The sequence below is a fragment of the Chiloscyllium punctatum genome, chromosome 11, assembly GCF_047496795.1.
Source record: "Chiloscyllium punctatum isolate Juve2018m chromosome 11, sChiPun1.3, whole genome shotgun sequence".
NCBI lineage: Eukaryota > Metazoa > Chordata > Chondrichthyes > Orectolobiformes > Hemiscylliidae > Chiloscyllium > Chiloscyllium punctatum.
The window spans coordinates 84636890-84656978 of NC_092749.1; the positions used below are offsets into that span (position 1 = coordinate 84636890).

The 20089-nt window shown below is 42.4% G+C and overlaps 1 protein-coding gene across 7 annotated transcripts in view; it reads right to left on the minus strand.

Moving 5' to 3' along the window:
• Positions 1-20089, minus strand: part of myo6a (myosin VIa) — a 256768-nt gene that overhangs the window by 132068 nt on the left and 104611 nt on the right. For all 7 annotated transcript variants that reach the window (XM_072581151.1, XM_072581145.1, XM_072581147.1 and 4 more), the window contains one exon: positions 5640-5709. In XM_072581151.1, the coding sequence (XP_072437252.1) occupies positions 5640-5709 (70 nt within the window). The remainder of the gene's footprint in view (positions 1-5639; positions 5710-20089) is intronic.

The following is a 20089-nucleotide window of genomic DNA, read 5'->3' on the forward strand; positions in this document are numbered from 1 at the left end:
CATGTATCTATCTCCAGAAGAGAAGTCAGTTTTCAAGGGTCACAAATTTAAGATGATTGATGGATTGATAGAACAAAAAAAAGTACATTAGAAACACCTAGAAATTGTCACCCAGTTTGATTGGTCGAGGTAGAAACCCTCAAAGCATTCAAAATAGAATAGGTGAGACAACTTAGACTGCATGCCCTCAGCTCCCTGGAGGTGTCAGGATAGGTAAATAAGGCGGGAAGGGAGGTATATGGGATACTCTCCTTCACTGGGTGAACTAGTGAATACAAATGAAAGGATGTATTGGATCTGGATCTGCATCTGAAGTGCTGTAACTTTCAAATCTACAGACTAGGTACTGGAAATTGGATTAGAATGGGTGACTAGTTTATTCATCTGGTGAAAACATAATGAATGGAATGGCCTCTGCATTGTCAATTTTCGATGGCTCCACGGTTTTATACAACTAGGGATGTCATGGCCAAACTGTTGGAGGTTTGTCTTTAATACAGTCACTGCATTTAAAATGGCATCCTCTACATTTGCCCCAAAATAGCTGTTCCTGCAACTTTTCATCTGGAAACTCCACAACCACAAAAACATACGAAAGAAAAGTAGACCATTCGGTTCCTTGAACCTGCTCTGTCATCCAATATCACCTTGACTGATCCTGTTTGCTTCAAATTCTACATTCCAATTTCTTTGGCCAACAAGAATCCATCTCCACCTTTACATTCAATGACTCCATCTCCATAAAAGTCTCTCACACCTCAAAATATTATTTCCTCTCTGTCCTAAAAAAAAGATTACATTAATTTTTGAACAGTGTCCCCTAGCTTTGGACTTATCCCTAAGAGGAAACATCCTTTCTACATCAATGTTGCAGCATAAAAGATTCCAAACAGTCTTGACAATCAAGTAACCCCTCACTCTAAACTCCAGTGGAAACAAACCCAGCCTGTCCAAACCAGCCACAATAGGCAACACGTTCACCCCAGGTTTCAGTCTGGTAAACCTCCTTGAATCTGCCTCCAACACAGTTACATTCTTCCTTTAAAAAGGAGACCAAAACTAACAAAAAATTGAGATGTAGTCTCACCAATGTCCCATACAAGTGAATCATAACATCCTTTACTTAACCCATTTTTCTAATCAATGTGTTCAGAGATTTTATTACACACCTCTAAAACAGATGGAACTTTAACCTAGGTCCAGGGATGCAGACTCTACCTCTGCACCAAAAGATTGGTTCCATTCCGCATTTAATGAGGAACAGCATTTCATTAGCCTTCTTCATTATATGCTGTACCTGCATGCTAACATTTGTAACTCATTCACCTGAATATCTTAATCCCCCGCACCTCAGAATTCTGCAACAGTTTTCTATTGAATATTGTTATTTTCCGTTTTTCCTGACAAAGTGAACTTCATATTTTCCTACGTTATACTCCATCTACCAGATTTTGTCCAGTCAACCTAGCTGTGACTTCCTTACGTCTTCTTTCTATGCTTTTTCTACCCATCTTTTGTTACCTGAGCATTCCTGTCCCCAGTTAGATGATCATTCCTTTGATAAAAAGTTTAAAACTGTTGCACACTCTCACTTCCTTACCTCCCCCATGCAGACCCTCCCTCTCCATTTTTAACACTTTCTCTTTGCTTCCTTCCACAGCCCCTTTATAGCCTGACCACTTCGCCCCCATCAAACTCACTAGACACACATATCTCCCGCCTTTGTCAGAATTCACAGCAAGGCTGTTCACACAGACACCCTGGTCCATTCCTCTCAAAAAACTTCCCAATACTCCACAGCACCTTCCCAAACAAATCGCAGGAGTAACATTTGCCCATCTACCTCCACCCTCTTCACACTAATCTTCTGGGTGAAGCAGTGATTTACCTATACTTCACTCAATCTAGTCTGTTCTTTTGTAATGTGGTTTCCATGGAGAGACAAAACCAGGTGACCACTTCACCAAACACTTGCGTCGGTCTGTAAAAATTACCCTGAGCCAGTCACCTGGCACTTCAACACACCATAGTGTTCTCATGCCAACACATCAGTCTTGATCCTGCTGCTGCACTCCAGTGAGGCTCAACACAAGCTGGAGGCACACATCCTCCATTTAGAGTCAGAGATGTACAGCATGGAACCAGACCCTTCGGGTCCAACCTGTCCATGCCGATCAGATATCCCAACCTAATCTAGTCCCACCTGCCAGTACCCGGCCCATATCCCTCCAAACCCTTCCTATTCATATAACCATCCAAATACCTCTTAAATGTTGCAATTGTACCAGCCTCCACCACTTCCTCTGGCAGCTCATTCCATACACGTACCACCGTCTGCGTGAAAAAGTTGCCCCTTAGGTCTCTTTTATATCTTTCCCCTCTCACCCTAAACCTATGCCCTCTAGTTCTGGACTCCCCGATCCTAGGGAAAAGACTGTCTATTTACCCTATCCATGCCCCTCATAATTTTGTAAACGTCTATAAGGTCACCCCTCAGCCTCCGACGCTCCAGGGAAAACAGCCCCAGCCTGTTCAGCCTCTCCCTGTAGCTCAGATCCTCCAACCCTGGCAACATCCTTGTAAATCTTTTCTGAACCCTTTCAAGTTTCACAACATCTTTCCAATAGGAAGGAGACCAGAATTGCACGCAATATTCCAACAGTGGCATAACCAACGTCCTGTACAGCCACAACATGACCTCCCAACTTCTGTATTCAATACTCTGACCAATAAAGGAAAGCATACTAAACTCCTCCTTCACTATCCTATCCACCTGCGACTCCACTTTCAAGGAGCTATGAACCTGCACTCCAAGGTCTCTTTGTTCAGCAACACTCCCTAGGACCTTACCATTAAGTGTATAAGTCCTGCTAAGATTTGCTTTCCCAAAATGCAGCACCTTGCATTTATGTGAATTCAACTCCATCTGCCACTTCTCAACCCATTGACCTACCTGGTCCAGATCCTGTTGTAATCTGAGGTAACCCTCTTTGCTGTCCACTACACTTCCAATTTTGGTATCATCTGCAAACTTACTAACTGTACCTCTTATGCTCGCATCCAAATCAGACATTACAACCTTCAGGACTCAATATTAAGTTTAATAAACTAACAGCATGAACACCTTCCAAGTTGAATACCCGGCACCACAATTCCAGGTCCTGTCACGACATGGGTTCCTTTCAGCACAGCCAACCCATTTTCACTTACTCACACCCCCCATTATCAGCTTCTCTTCTTCCCTGACTGGCAATCAACAATGCCTTTTCCTGCCTAACCTCTTTTTTTCCCTCTTTCTCCAGACTCCATCTCCATCTATCCCTCGGCCAAAATTCCACTCGTCTTCTTTAATTATTTTCTCCACCTGTTCATGACATTTTTAAGGTGTATGTGCATGAACCCCTGAGTCTTTTTGCACATCCACTATATTTAACATCATACCATTTAGAAAATACCCCATTTTATTCTTTTTCGGTTCACTTAATTACAGTGAACTCTATCTGCAAGTTTTGTCCATTCACTCAAGTCTAATAATATCCCTTTGCAATGTTATGCTAGCATCTACCACCATTTACAATCCTACCGAACTTTGTGTCATCAGCAAATTCGGATATATAACTGTCTATGCCATTATCAAAATCCAGTTTTTGGAGACTAGATTACTTAGTGTGGAAACAGGCCCAAGTCCACACCGACCCGCCGAAGCGCAAGTCACCCAGACCCATTCCCCTACATTTACCCTTTCATCTAACACTGCGGGCAATTTAGCCTTACCAATTCGCCTAACCTGCACATTTTTGGATTGTGGGAGGAAACCGGAGCACCCGGAGGAAGCCCACGCAGACACGGGGAGAACGTGCAAACTCCACACACAGTCGCCTGAGGCGGGAATTGAACCCAGGTCTCTGGCGCTGTGAGGAAGCAGTGCTAACCACTGTGCCACCATGTCTTTCACCAACTTTTTCAGCTATACTTGAAAATTTGGCTGCCCACAATTGTAAATCTTTGGCAACTGTTTTGAATAATAGAAGTTACTACTAAAACCATTTTGATACACGGTAAAGCTAAAAAAGAAAAATAGCTTATGTAAGCCAGAAATGCAGCATTGCAATCCCTACATTAAGAGAACAAGCATTCCTTTTCCAATCCCAAGAAACGCCAATTATGAGAAATATGCTAGTAACAGGTATAAATCCAATTGAAAGCTTTAACAGGAACATTTGCAACAGTACAAATTAAATCAAAAGATTGCTAAATCGTAAATCAATGGAAAATGAAGTTTACATATATGGATTTGACTGGGCAGATCAGAAGGCACAAGCACCACTCATCTTTTCCCAATATCATTACTTTATGAAAATATCATCGCATGCATCAATTGGCAGCCTAGAACCCATGTCAAATTCAGGCAACTTTCAACTTATGATGCACTTTGTTATTATAAAGCAAAACATCCAATGTTTCATGCATTAATGTGGTAAGCAAGAAAAACATATGACCATTTTTAACAGGTTGCATGCACTATGTCAATGAATAAAATGAGAAACCATTTGTTATACTATTTTTTACTGAGCTTAACTCAGTTAGTTGGACAGCTGGTTTGTGGTGCAGAGTGACTCCAACAGCATGGGTTCAATTCTAACATTGGTTGAGGTCATCATGAAGGACTGCTTCTCAACCTCAGAAATAGTGACCCTCAGGTTAAACCACCACTAGTCATCTCTCTCTCTCTCTCTCTCTCTCTCGTGGTCGAGAAAGACAAAATGTTGACTTTACTTTTACTGAGCTAAGATGCTATTACATTTAAAATAGGGTGGCATGGTGGCTCAGTGGTTAGCACTGCTGCCTCACAGCGCCAGAGTCCCAGGTTCGATTCCAGCTGTGGGCGACTGTGCAAACTCCACACAGACATTCTCCCAGTGTCTGCGTGGGTTTCCTCCAGGTACTCCGGTTTCCTCCCACATTCCAAAGATGTGCAGGTCAGGTGAATTGGCCATGCTAAATTGTCCATAGTTGTTAGGTGCATTAGTCAGAGTGGGGTGGATTACTCTTCGGAGGGTCGGTGTGGACTTGTTGGGCCAAAGGGCCTGTTTCCAATTGTAGGGAATCTAATCTAAACTAATCTAAAAAAAATCAAGTTAATGAGAATTAAACATTGTTACTTGTTAAAAACCAGGGCTTCAGAGTTTTCACTGTCTTATATTTCATATTTCGGTTCTCTCCAGGAAACTCCAGGACTGCAGGACTAACTTCAGATTATAAGCATATTTGGTCAATTCCTAGAAGTGACGTGTGGGAAATAAGTTACATTCCTTTGGAATAGAAGGATTTCATACTTATGGAAAACTGCCAGCTATAAATTAGTTAAATATTAATTCAGAATCAATCTCTAACCATTTCAAAAATGACTAATGATGAGCTTTAAAAAACTGAGACAAACAGATGAAATTGCTCCCGTGCTATGAAATGTGTGAAGGTCATCAAGTGTTGTGTAATTGTTGTATAGTTTACTAAACATTTTACATAGAGAAGAGTTCAACTGTCAAAAGAATCTTGTACTCAGGTACGGCAGACAGACATTACAGGTTGTTCGCTAAACAGAAGTATTAAGTGCTCCAAAGGTCACATTTCCTACTTACAATTATCTTCTACATCCTTTTTATTATCTTCTTCTGCAGGAAAAACCTGGTTGACTGGTGCTAGAAATGTCTGGAAGAAACAAAAGCTCTGTGTTAATGAGATTCTGGACAGGCAGAGAGGTTTTCACACAACAAAAATACTATCAGCTATGTACTTGACCATCAATAAAAGAAATGGAATGAGTTATAACTAATTCTGTAATCCCTCAAGTACTGGACCCCAATTGGAATAGTGTGACCAATTCAGGACATGGCATTTTCAGAAGAATGGGAAAGCATTAAAAAAGGTGCAGAAAATATTACAATTGTTTTAGGAATGATGCTCCATGGATAGAATGGAGAATTGGGGTTCCTCTCTAGATGTGAAACTGCAAAGAGAAGATTTAATAATTTTCTAATCATATGCTTCGTGGAAGCACACATTTTTGGAATACAATTTTCAGTTTTGAGTGTGAAATTTTTAAATGCAAGTCAAATGAAGCTTGCAAGCAGACAGAGTAATTGCAATTTAAAGGTTTGTCCAAGCTTATTTAATAAGGTCAGGATTGGAAGTGGGGGACTACTGAACAATGTGCAACATTTCTCAGTTTTTCTGAAGGTAACAGAATTTCTACAACTGCCTTGAGTTTAAATTGTTCATAAAAATGTCCCAGAACAAAGGGAAGTTTCAAAATTTAAAAAACATTTATACAAAGCCTGTATGGATTTCTGGCTTGGCCAACATTTACTGCCCAACAAAAGGTATTGAGTCACCACCTGGAACTGTGGCAGGGGAAGAAACAGTAAATGGACTCAGTGCAGACACAAACCACAATACTATTAAGCAAGGGGATCCATGATTGTGTCCCAGAAACAGCGAAGTAGTAATATTTAGTTCCAAGTAAGGGTGTACAAGTCTTACAGGCAGGTAGTGGTGTTTCCATGCATCTACTATCCTGGTCCTTCTGGAGGTTGCTGGTTTAGGTGGTGCTGTCGTATGTGTGCGCATATGTGGGGTTGGGGGGTGGAGTCATGCAGTGCCTCTTATAGATGGTACACACTGCTGCCACTGTGCATTAGTTGCAAAGGCAGCAAATACTGAAGCTAGTAATTGGGGTGCCAAATCAAGTGGGCTTCTTTTTCCTTAATGGTGTCAAGCTTTGACTGTTGTTGGAATTGTTCCCATCCAGGTGAGTGCTTTCCACCACACACCTGACATGTGCCTTGTAGATGGTGGAAAAGTTTTAGGGAGTGAGGTGGTGAAGCACCTGCTACAGGATTCCTACCCTCTGACCTGCACTTGTAGCCACTGTATTCAAGTTTCTTGTCAATGGCATCACCCAAGTTAAAAGTGGGAGATTAAGTGATGGTAATTCCATTGAATACCAAGAGGTAACGTATAGATTCTCTCAGAGATGATCATTGCACTGAATTTGTACACAAACGGCTTCAGTGTTAAAAAGAATCGCCAATGATGCTAAACAATCCAAGCCTCTGACCTGCTCATGCAGCCACTGCATTTACATGGCTCGTCAAGTTCAGTTTCAGGTCAATAGTAACCCCTATCGACGTTGATAATGTGGAAAATCAATGACAGTAATGCAATTAAATATCAGAGAGAGATTGTTACATTCTCACTTGTTAGAGATATTCATTGCCTGGCATGTGTTTTGCACAACTGTTACTTGCTACTTATCATTTTAAGCCTGGATATTATAGATCAGAAATGGGATGTTCACTGATAATACAATCACAAAATCCCTCCAGTGTGGAAACAGGCCCTTCAGCCCAACAAGTCCACACCAACCCTCTGAACAGCAACCCACCCAGACCCATTCCCCTACATTTACCCCTTCACCTAACACTACAGGCAATTTAGCATGGTCAATTCACCTAAACTGCACACCTTTGTGACTGTGGGAGGAAACTGGAGCACCTGGAGGAAACCCACGCAGACACGGGGAGAATGTACAAACTTCACACAGACAGTTGTCAGAGGCAGGAATTGAACCAGAGTCTCTGGCGCTGTGAGGCAGCAGTGCTAACCACTGTGCCAGGTCTTGCTGCAATTGGGCATGGACTGCTTAAATATCTGAGGAAACTCAAATGGAGCTGTAAATTTTGCAATTATTAGGTCAGCAGGGAGGCTCAGTGTTTAGCACTTCTGCCACTCAACACTCAGAACCCAGGTTCGATTCCAGCCTCTTCACCAGGTGCAGTGTGGACTTGATGGGCTAAATGGCCCACTTCCACACTGGAGGGATTTTGTGATTGTATTATCAGTGAACATCCCATTTCTGATTTTACAATGGAGGGAAGGTCATTCCTGCAGATATGAGGAGTGTAGTGTTTGGACTCTAACAACCACAACCATTGTCAATTATCTCAGGTATGACTCCAATCAGTGAAGTTTTCCTCTACTCCCATCGATCCCTGTTTTGCTAGGGCTCCTTGATACCACACTTGGTCAATGTCAAGGGCAGTCATTGTCTCTTGCCTCTGGAATTCAGCTCTATGACCATAAGACATAGGAGCAGAAATTAGGCCACTCAGACTATCGAGTCTGCTCTGCCATTCAATCATAATTGATAAGTTTCTCAACCCCATTCTCCCGCTTTCTCCCTATAACCCTTGAAAATCAAGAACCTATCTATCTCAGTCATAAATATATTCAGTGACCTGGCCTCCACAGCCTTCTATTACAATGAATTCCATCGATTCACCATTCTCTGATTGAAAGAGGTTTCTTCGCCTCCCTGTTTTAAAAAGGTCCTCCTTTTACTCTATGGATGTAATGAGGTGGGGAGCGGAGTGGCTCCGTCTACTGGCATTGCTGAGAAAGTGCTACCTGATCGGTGTTGATGATACTTTCTATCACTTTGCTAATGATCAAGGGTAGACTGATGGAGTTGTAATTGGCTGGGTTCCATTTGTCCTGCATTTGGGCAACTCTCCACATTCTAGGGTAGATGCCAGAATTATAGCTCGACTAATATAGCTTGACTAGGGGTTTGGTTAGTTCTGGAGTGTGTATTTCAGTACTATTGTCAGAATGTAGAATAGAATAGAATAGCCTTTATTGTCACATTTACTCAGTGAGTACAGTGAAAAGTTTATAAGTCTCCAGTTACAGCATCGACTTAGATATAAACGTATCTAGGCACAACTTCTTTAGTTACAAGATTTTAGACAAGAAAGAAATAACATTTCCAGCAATACACAAGAGAGTTCAGTACAGCAGACCATGCTGGCACAGTTTCCACACCAGGCCAGCAACTCACCACGCCAGGAGGCCACACTGCCTCCCCGTGCTGCCAGGCTGCCGCCCCACAATGCCTCTCCTGCATCGCAAGGCAGCTGCGACCTGCCAGAAGGCCCTTACAGGCGGAGGCCACCACACCGGACCAGGAGGCTGCTCCAGAAAGACACCCGGCCATGCCGGGGAATGTCACTCACCAAAGGCCAGGAGTCAAAAGACAGAGAAGGAGGAGGAAGAAAGCACTAGAAGGAATAAAGAAAAAGAGAAAGAAAAGGAGAGCAGGTGGAACAAACAAGCTCCAGCTACAGCGCCCTTCTCCCTCGCCATCTTGCTACACAATATTGTTAGGATCCAAGTCTTGACAGTTCCCAATAACTTCAAATGTTTTGCAATATCACATAAGGTGTATCAAATTGGTTGAAGACTGTCAGCTGCAATGCGGGAAGGAGGCCAAGATGGATTATTCGCTCTACATTTCTGGTGGTGGATGAGTGAAAATGCTTCAGCCTCTTCTTTTGCACTGATGTGCAATGGGCTTGCCTATTGGGATATTTGTGGAGTCTCCATCTGTTATTTAATTGTCCACCAACAATCATGACTGGAAGCAGGACAGTAGAGCTGAGATCCAGAATGTGGATTGTGGGATTAATAGTTCTGTATAACACATTCTGCTTCTGACATGCAGCGTGCAAGCAGTCAGGTTGTAGAATCATCAGATTTATAATTTCTTTTTAATGTATGCCTGTTATTCCTGGCATGCTGTCCTTCACACATTACCATCAAGCTGGAAGATCAGCTATGGCTCAAATCATAACATGGAGGTTATACCATGCCATAAGGTTGCAGATTGTGGTTGGCTACAATTCAGGTACTGCTGATGCTCAGTGCCTCATGAATGGCCAGTTTTAATTTGTTAAGTCTGTTTGGAGTCTATTCCACTGAGCATAATGGTACTGCTGCACAACATGACACAGGATAATCACAATGTGAAAACAATACATCAGCTCCAGGAAGACTGTGCACTGTTCAATCTGACTGACACGATGATTAGATTAGATTAGTTTATGTACAGTATGGAAATAAGCCCTTCGGCCCAACAAGTCTACACTGACCCTCCAAAGAGCAACCCATCCAGACCCATTCCCCTACATTTACCCCTGTCTAATCCACCTAACAATTTTGCATAGTCAGTCAATTCACCCGACCTACACATTTTTGAACTGTGGGAGGAAACAGGAGCACCCGGAGGAAACCCAGAGACATGGGGAGAATGCGCAAACTCCATACAGACAGTTGCCCAAGGTGGGAATCGAACAGAATCCCTGGCGCTGTGAGGCAGCAATACTAACCACTGAGCCACCGTGCCGCCCCGTGATGGGCAGATGTATCTGTGACCGTTAGATTGATGAGGGCAAGGTTAAGTAGATTTCTACCTGCTTATTTGATCCAATCACAACAGATCCAGTCTGGAGCTATAAATTTTCAGACTTTACCAGCCTGGTTGGTAGTAATATTACTAAGCCACTCTTGGTGATGGACCCTTGCTCAGAGTCACACACATTACATACCTTTCCTACTCTCAATGCTTCTTCAAGTTGGTGTTCACTATAGAGGAGTAAAGATCCATCAAGTCAGGAGGAGCAAGAAGGTGATCATCAGCAGTTTGTCTCATCCATTTCTGACTTGTACCATGAGACTGTATGAGGTATGGTGCCAACATTTTGACCTCCTGATTGGCTTGTCCAGTTTACAGTGGTGACATATAACTAAGTATCACACTCGGTAATTAAGACCATTAGATTAGGAGCAGGAATAAGCAATTCAACCCTCGAGCCTACCCGGTCATTTAATATGAACATTGCTGATCTAGCTCAGCCTCCATTTTCCTGCCTGCTCCCCACAATCCTTTAACCAATTACTGATTTTAAAAAATCTGTTTATCTCCTCCTTAAATGCACTCAATTTTACAGCGTCCACCACAGTCTGGGACAGTGAAATCCACAGATTCACAACCGTTTGAGGGAAGTCATTTTTCCTAATCTGTTTCAAGTTTATTACTTATCCTAAAACTATAACCTCTTAGTCTAGACTGCCTGAAAGAGGAAATATACTCTCCAGGTGGAATTTGTCAATCCCTCTTTGTATTTTACATACATCAATGAAATTGCTTCTCATTCTTCTAAACTCCAGAGAGCCAAGTCCTAAAGTGTTCAATTTCTCTTCATGAGACATACTCATCTCTGGAATCAATCGAGTGACTGTCCTCTGTAGTAGCATTGGAGGCATTCAATCTCAAGTAAATGGACCAAAATTGTACGCAATACTCCAGGTGCATTTCACCAATGTCTTGTACAGAAGCATTTGCCTGCAGCTATACTTTATTTCTTTTGCAATAAATGCCAAAAATTCATTTGCCCTTCCTTATTACTTGTTGTACCTGCATACTAGTATTGTGATTGAGGCACAAGAACACCCAGATCCCACTGCACTGTAGCACTCAAGTTTCTCTCCATTTATTTAGGTTGCCTTGCTATTCCTCCAATCAAAATGGAGGATCTCTCACTTGTAGACATTAAACTCCATCTGCCAAATGTTGGCCCATGCCATACTTGCATTTGTAAGTTTCTTCATTGAAACTTATTTTCCCACATATTTTAGTGTCTAATTTAACTATACAACCTTCTTTCCCTACATTTACGTCATTTATATAAATTGCAAATAATTGGGGCACAATGACAAAATCTATGGTACCCCATTAGTTACAGTTTGCCAACCAGAAGAGCACTATTTATTGTGTTAGCTAGCCAATTATTTACCCATACTATTGAATTACCCCTCACCCGAAGTGATCGTACTTTGTGTGTTAACATTTTGTATGGTACCTTATCAAATGCCTTCTGGAAGTCCAGATATAGATTAGATTACTTACAGTGTGGAAACAGGCCCTTCGGCCCAACAAGTCCACACCAACCCTCCGAAGAGCAACCCATTCCCCTACATTTACCCCTTCACCCACCACTATGGGGCAATTTAGCATGGCCAATTTGCCTAACCTGCACATTTTTGGACTGTGGGAGGAAACTGGAGCACCTGGAGAAAACCCACGCAGACACAGGGAGAATGTGCTAACTCCACACAGACAGTTGCCTAAGGCAGGTATTGAACCCGGGTCTCTGGTGCTGTGAGGCAGCAGTGCTAATCACTGTACCACCGTGCTGCCCGTACATCTACAGGAGCCCCAGTATCTACCTTGCTTGCAACATTTTTGAAGGTCTCTAGCAAATTAGTCAAACGCAATTTGCCTTTCATAAAATCACGTTGACTCTTATGGATTGTGTTTTGTTTTCTAATTGACCTTTATTACTTTTTTTAAGAAAGAATTCTAACAACTTCACAATGAAACATTAAACTAACTGGTCTACAGCTTCCTACTTCCTACCATCCCCATTTTTGAATAAGAGTTATTAGCACTGGTTGAATCTGCTAGAACCCTTCCCCAAACCCAGGGAATTTTGGAATACTATAAATCAATGGATTCACTATCTCTGTTACCACTTTCTTTAAGACCCTAGGATATTGACCATTAGGGCCTGGGGAATTGTTTGCCTTAAAGGTCAAGAGTTTGCGCAGTACTTTCCCCCAGGGAGGAATTATCACTATCTAGAAACTCTGCATTCCCGGTTACTTTTGGGATGGTACCAATATAAAAGGATTAGCTGACTAAAAAGATGACAGTATGTGGGAATAAAGGGAGTCTTTTTTAGGATGGCAGCTGGTGACTAGTGGAGTTCCACAGATGGTCAGTGTTGGGACCACACTGTTCACATTTTACATTAACATTTGGAAGAAGAAACTTTGCAACATGTTGCTAAGTTGCAGATGCCACAAAGATAGGTGGAGGCTCAGGTAATGTTAAGGAAGTAGGGAGGCTGCAGAAGGACTTAGACAGGCTGGGAGAGTAGACAAATAAGTGGCAGACAGGATACAGTGTTTGGTTACACACTTAGATAGGAAGAATAGAGGCACAGATGATTGCCTAAATGGGGAAAGAATTCAGAAATTTGAAGCACACAGACTTAGAGGACCTGGTTCAGAATTCTACGTTTAATATGCAGGTTCAGTTGATAGTTAAGGCAGCAAATGCAATGTTAGCATTCAAGAGTGCTAGGAATACAAGAGCGGAGATGTACTGCTGTGGTTGCATAAGGCTCTGGTAAGACTACATTGGAATATTATGAGCAGTTTTGGGCCCTAATATCTTAGGAAGCATGTGCTGACCTTGGGTGGGGGTTGGGGAGGTAGGGGGTGGTGTTGAGAGGAGGGTCATAAGAATGATCCCAGGGATGAAGGGCTTGTCACATGAGGAGTGGTAACAGACTCAATGGAGTTTAGAAGGATGAAGGGGGGGGTCTCTGAGACTTGTGGGATACCAAGACGCCTTGATAGAGTGGACGTTTTGTAGATGTTCCCATGTGTGTGTGTGTTTAGGACCAAATGTTACAGCCTCAGAGTGAAGGGATAACCCTTGAGAACAGAGAAGTGGGGGTGGTTAACCTATGGAACTCATTAACATAGAAGGCTGTGGAAGCCAAATCATTCAGTGTCTTTAAGACAGAGCCAGATAGGTTCTTGATTATTAATGGGATCAAAAGTTGTGGAGAATGCAGAGAATGGGATTGAGAAAACTTCAGCCATAATTGAATGGCAGAGCAGACTCAGTGGGCCGAATAGCCTACTTATGCTCCCATATCTTCTATCCTCCACCATGAAAACTGAAGCAAAATACTGATTTCATGACTTTGCCATTTGTGTTCCCCATAATTAATTCCCTAGTCTTACCCTCCAAGGGACCAACATTCACTTTGGCTATTATCTTGCCTTTTATATATTTATAGGTCTTTTGCTATCCATTTTCCTTTACTTTTCTTCCATAATTTACCTTTGCTCATTTTATTCCTTTTTTAGTTGATGCTTTGTTGATCTTCAAACGTTTCCCATTCTTTTTACTTGTCACTGGCCTTTGAAATATTGTATGCCATAGTTTTTGTTTGTATATTATCTTGAAATTCTTACCATTAAGTGTACAAGTCTTGCCCTGATTTGCCTTACCAAAATGCAGCACTTCACATTTATCTAAATTAAACTCCCTCTGCCACTCCTCGGCCCATTGATCCGTCTGGTCAAGGTCCCTATGTATTCGGAGGTAAACCTCTTCGCTGTTCACTACACCACCAATTTTGGCATCTCCTGCAAATTTATTAACCATACATCTTATTTTCATTTTGAAATAAATTTATACACATGACAAAGCAGTGGAGCCAGCACAGATCCTTACAGCCCACCAGTGGTCAAAAACCTCCAGTCCAAACATCAACCTTTAGTCTTTTACCCAGTCAACTCTGTCCTCTTGCCAATGTAATTACCTTTATTTTACAAAAGAACACCAGTATGGGACTCCAGTTGCTTCACCTCCAACTGAATTTGAAATTCTAACATGCTCAGTGCTATTCTCAGTCAGCAGTTAAGAACCAGCTACAGTGCTGTGGACCTGGAGTCATGTAAGGGCCAAACCAGAAAAGGATAGCAAATTTCCCTCCCCAAAGAACATTGGGGGTTGTTTGTTTATTTTGCTATTTAGGTTATGCCTATGTACCATGATGTCATGGGGAGATATTGAAAGGGTTTTTTTGATGTTTAGATGTATGGTTTTCTGCAGAAGCAAGCAGATGAAATTAGCTGGAAGCAGCTTTGAGGTAAGTAGAAAGATTTTGTTTCAGGAGCTGTTGACCAGTTACAGAAGGCTCACGCCTGAGCTGAGAGTCCACAATCATGAGGTGTTGAATTGCCATCTAGCCAGATGTTAATTGAAGGAACCCAAGATATTTCATAACTCAGAACAGTGGGAACACACTAGTAAATTAAAGTGAATTCCTGAGGGCTGTGCTACACCTTAGTTCAGAAAATAGATAGAACATTGAAAAGTACAGCACAGAACAGGCTCTTTGGCCCACAATGTTGTGCCGAGGTTTAATCCTAACGTAAAATATAGTAGCTTAACCTAGGCACCCCTCAACTCACTGCTATCCATGTACATGTCCAGCAGTCGCTTAAATGTCCCAATGACTCTGCTTCCACCACTACAGCTGGCAACGCATTCCATGCATTCACTACTCTCTGCGTGAAGAACCGACATCCAACGTCTCCTTTATACCTTCCTCCTAATATCTTCAAACTATGACTTCTCGTACCAGTCAAACCTGCCCCAGGGAAAAGTCTCTATTTATTTCACTCATTATTTTGATCCCAGAAAAAAAAATCAAAATCCTGTCATACATAGGGGGAAATCACCTTTAGATGGAAGCAGGCAAAGTTTGTTGTTGCAATTTTTTGAGTGCAAGATATAATTGTTTATGAAATAGTGCTTAAGTTAGTAACATTCACTATTTAACTCATACAGTAGAGGATTTTGTTTAAAGTGTAGAATTAGGTCACATGGTTTCTTCAGTTGATAACGGAGTTAAAAAAAAGATACTGATCTTTCCTACGATTGTAACAAAAAAAAAAAGAGATATTCAAGATCATAATGGGTCTAGATAGAAAGTGTACCCACTGGCAAAGGAGCCAAAAACAGATGATGATACTGATTAGAAACAAAGACAAAATACCCAACAGGCAGCATGAAGCAAAGCTTTTCTACAGTCAGTGCTTAGCACCTGGAGTATACAGTTCGAGAATGTGGTAGAAAAAGAATTAAATTATGGCTTACAAAATGGAATTTGATAAGCACCCGATAAGAAAAAATGTTGCCAGACTACAGGGAACAGTGAATTGGCCTGCTTACTGTGGGCTGAATGGGGTCCATCTGTGCTATTACCATTCTACGTATGGATTCTAAATGCACAAACTGCAAATCTAGAGGGAATTGTTTAAAATATATTATTGCCGTCTAGGCTCCAGGAATAAAAAAGTTAATTGCCAGGAAATTGCTGCAAACAATGAGAGAGAAAAATCATTACACAGAGCATAATGCATTTTTTTTTAAATCTTTGAACATTTCTATTTGAAATGGAAGGAAAATCTATTTGCCAGACAAGAATTATCAAAAGACAAAAGAAGAACGTGTCCAATTTTGAGAGAGAGATTTGGCGCGTGCAGGCATACTGCCACCAAGATGGGAATGATTCTAACAGGAGCAGGAAATAAACAGTTGGTGCTAGCACGTTCTAAGAGGAAATGTCCAGGAAGACATCTTCAATTACCCTAATTAGCAACCACATTTTGTTTTTCTTTATGACAGCAGCAAATGAGTCCGGCCAAGATTTAGATGATACGAACGGAAAACTGCCATAAAAAGTTTGATTTAGCAACTCAGCTAATTCAATAATCAAACATTAAGTTGCACAATCAAAAAATATAGAAGCAAAGACCAGGAAACACCTGTGCAAGCCCCGTGAACTGCTACATTAAGTAGTAAACATGGTACCCTCTGCCAATGATTCAAAGCACTTAGTACACACAAGTTACCAACAATTCTCTCAGCACAGTACTGAGGTTCGAAAATTTCTGCTCAGGTATTCTGTGCATGACTGTTTTGGGAAGAGTGTTGACTGCACAGTCCTTGCAGACACAAAGTCCACCTTCACACTGACAATATCCTCCACTATGTTATGTATCACTTTAATCATGTTAAATGATATAACCTCAAAACACATATAGCAACTCAAGATGGGGCATTTAGGAGATGCTGCAAAAGAATTGTACTCCAGCAAAATCTGCAACTTCATGGCCCAGCACATCCCACTCAAACATTACTATCCAGCTGGGGGATTAACCTGGTGCAATGGAGTGTGCATACCAGGAGCAGTACAGACATATCTGAAAATGAGGTGTCAACCTTGTGAAGCTACTAAACAGGACTACTTGTGTGACAAACAGCAGAAGTAGCAAGTGACAGACAGAGCTAAGCAATGCCACAACCAATGGATCAGAGCTAAGGTCTACAGTTCTGCCACATCTAGTCATGAATTGTGAAGGACAATTAAACAACTCACTGGAGGAGATGGCTCCACAAATACCCCCATCCTCAATGATGGAGGAGCCCAGCACAATTCAAAGTTCAATTGTTTGCAGCAATCTTCAGTCAAAAGTGCCAAGTGGAGAACCAATCTTGGCCTCCAATGGTTCCTAACATCACATAGGCCAGTTTACAGCCAATTCAATTCACTTTATGTGATATCAAGAAACAGTTGGACACACTAGATACTGCAAAGGCAATGGGTCCTGACAGCATTCCAGCAACAGTACTGAAGACTTGTGCTCCAGAACTTGCCACTCCCCCAGCCAAGTTCTTGCCATTCAGCCACACCATTGGCAACCTCCTGACAATGTAGAAAATTGCCCTCCTATGTCCTGCACACAAAAAGCAGGACAATTTCAACCTGGCTGTTACCATCCCATCTGTCTGCTCGCCATCATCAGTAAAATGATAGAAGGTATCAGCAGGGCTATCAAGCAGCATTGCTCGCCAACCATCTGCTCTGACACCCAGTCTGGGTTTTGCCAGAGCCACACAACTCCTAATTTTATTACAGCCTTGGTTAAAATATGGACAAAAGAGCTGAATTCCACAAGTTAGGCGAGAGGGAGTGAGACATCAAAAAGCCCTAGCAAAACTAAAATCAATGGGAATCAGGGGTAAAACTCTACTCATTGGAGTCATACCTAAACATAAAAGAAGATGGCTGCTGCTATTGGATGTCAGTCGCCTCAGCTCCAGGGCATCTCCGTGGGAGTGCCTCAGGGTAGTATCCTAGGCCCAACCATCTTCAGCTTCATCCATCAGAAGGTCAGAAATTGAGGTGTTAGTTGATGATTGCAATAATGTTCAGTACTATTCATGACTCCTCAAATACCGAAGCAGTCCATGTTCAAATGCAACAACATGTAGACAATATCAAGATGTGGGCTGACCAATGACAAATAACATTCACTCCACACAAATGCCAGCCTATGACCATCATCAGAAAGTGTCAATCCAACCACCACCCCTTGACATTCAGTAGTGTTACCATCACAGAATCCCCCACCATCAACACTCTGGGGCTGCCACTGGACTTGGCATATAATACAATGGCTACAACAGACAACATGGTGGCTCAGTAGTTACCACTGCTGCCTCACAACACCAGCAATCTGGGTATGATTCCATCCTTGAGCGACCATCTGTGTAGAGTTTACGCATTCTCCTCGTGTCTGCATGGGTTTCATCTGGTTTCTTCCCACAATCCAAAGATGTGCAGGATAGGCGGATTGACCTACTAAATTTCCCATAATGTCTACGGATGTGCAGGCTAGGTGAATTAGCCATGGGAAATGTAAGATTACAGGGATAAAGTGGGGGAATGAGTCGGAGTTGGATGCGCTTCAGAGGGGCAGTGTGGACTCGATGCACTGAATGGTCTGCTCCCACACTGTGGGATTCTACGATGCTAAGAGCAAGTCACAGGATAAGAATCACTTCCTGACTCCCCAAAGTCGGGCCACAATCTACAAGGAACAACTCAGGAATGGTGATGGAATACTTTCTCCTTGCCTAGATGAGTGCAGCTCCAGCGACACAAGAAGCTTGCCTCTATCTAGGTCAAAGCAGCCTGCATAATTGGTACCACATCCACCAATACGCACTCCCTCCACCACTTACCTAACAAAGGGAACTGAGAGACTGTTGTGCGCTCTGCTCCACGGAGACTTGGCTCACACCTGCCATTCCCGACTGTGTCCTACAAGCCGATAGGTACTCCATACATCATATGAGCTGCACGACATCCTCGAACAAGGCAAAAGTTGATGGGGCATGCTTCCTGATTAACACTTCCTAGTGCTCGGTCTTAGTGACCTTGACAAGCCACTGCTCCCCAGATCTGGAATACCTTACAGTAAAATGCCATCCCTACTACTTAAAAGAGTTCACCTCTGCCATCCTGACAGTAGTCTTCATCCCACCCAGTGTGGATGCGAAGAATGCCATGGACGTGATTTACACTGCTACAAAACACACTAGAGATTATATTCCATGAGGCCCTTCTCATCATGGTCAGCGACTTCAACCAGGCCACCCTTGAGGGTTCTGCCAAAACACCACCAACACACCCCCTGCCCCATCAGATGGCCAAGCATCATGGACCACTGTTACACAACCAAAAGATACCTACCACTCCATTCCCTGCCCACACTTCAGAAAATCAGATCACAGCACTGTGTTCCTCTTCCCAGCTTACAAGCAGAAGTTGAAATGGGAGGATCCTTCACAAAAGGAAGTACTATGCTGGTCCAAGGTTGTGGAAGACCATCTCTGGGACTGCTTGGAATCAGTGGACAGGACCACATTCAAGTACATCATCTTTGCTGTGACAAGTGGACGTAGCTATTTCTTTTTGTCATATCAAGTTAACTGATTGGTTGAAGACATAGGATTTCATGGTTGGGACTGCAAAAGATGCTGAAACGTATCATATTGGAAAGATGTTGTGAAACTTGAAAGAGTTCAGAAAAGATTTACAAGAATGTTGCCAGGATTGGAGGATTTGAGCTATAGGGAGAAGCTGAACAGGCTGGGGCTGTTTTCCCTGGAGAGTCAGAGGCTGAGGGATGACCTTATAGAGGTTTACAAAATTATGAGGAGCACGGATAGGATAAATAGACAAAATCTTTTCCCTGGGATTGGGGAGTCCAGAACTAGAGGGCATAAGTTTAGGGTGAAAGAGGAAAGATATAAAAGAGATCTAAGGGGCAACGTTTTCACACAGAGGGTGGTACGTGTATGGAATGAGCTGCCAGAGGATATGGTGGAGACTGGTACAATTGCAACATTTAAGAGGCATTTGGATGGGTATATGAATAGGAAGGGTTTGGAGGGATATGGGTCAGGTGCTGGCAGGTGGGACTAGATTGGGTTGGGATATCTGGTCGGCGTGGACAGGTTGGACCGAAGGGTCTATCTCCATACTGTACATCTCTATGACTTTATATGTCCAGCATTTTTAGCGAGAATGGTTGCACAATTCTGTGGAATAACCAGTGTTTTTGACAATTTCAATATAATCTCCATCCTTTAATACTGTAGGTTCAGATTTATCCCACATGCACTGTTAAACATCTCACCTTTTCTGCTACCTTCAGAGATCTGGAAAACGGTACTCCAAGATCCCCTTGT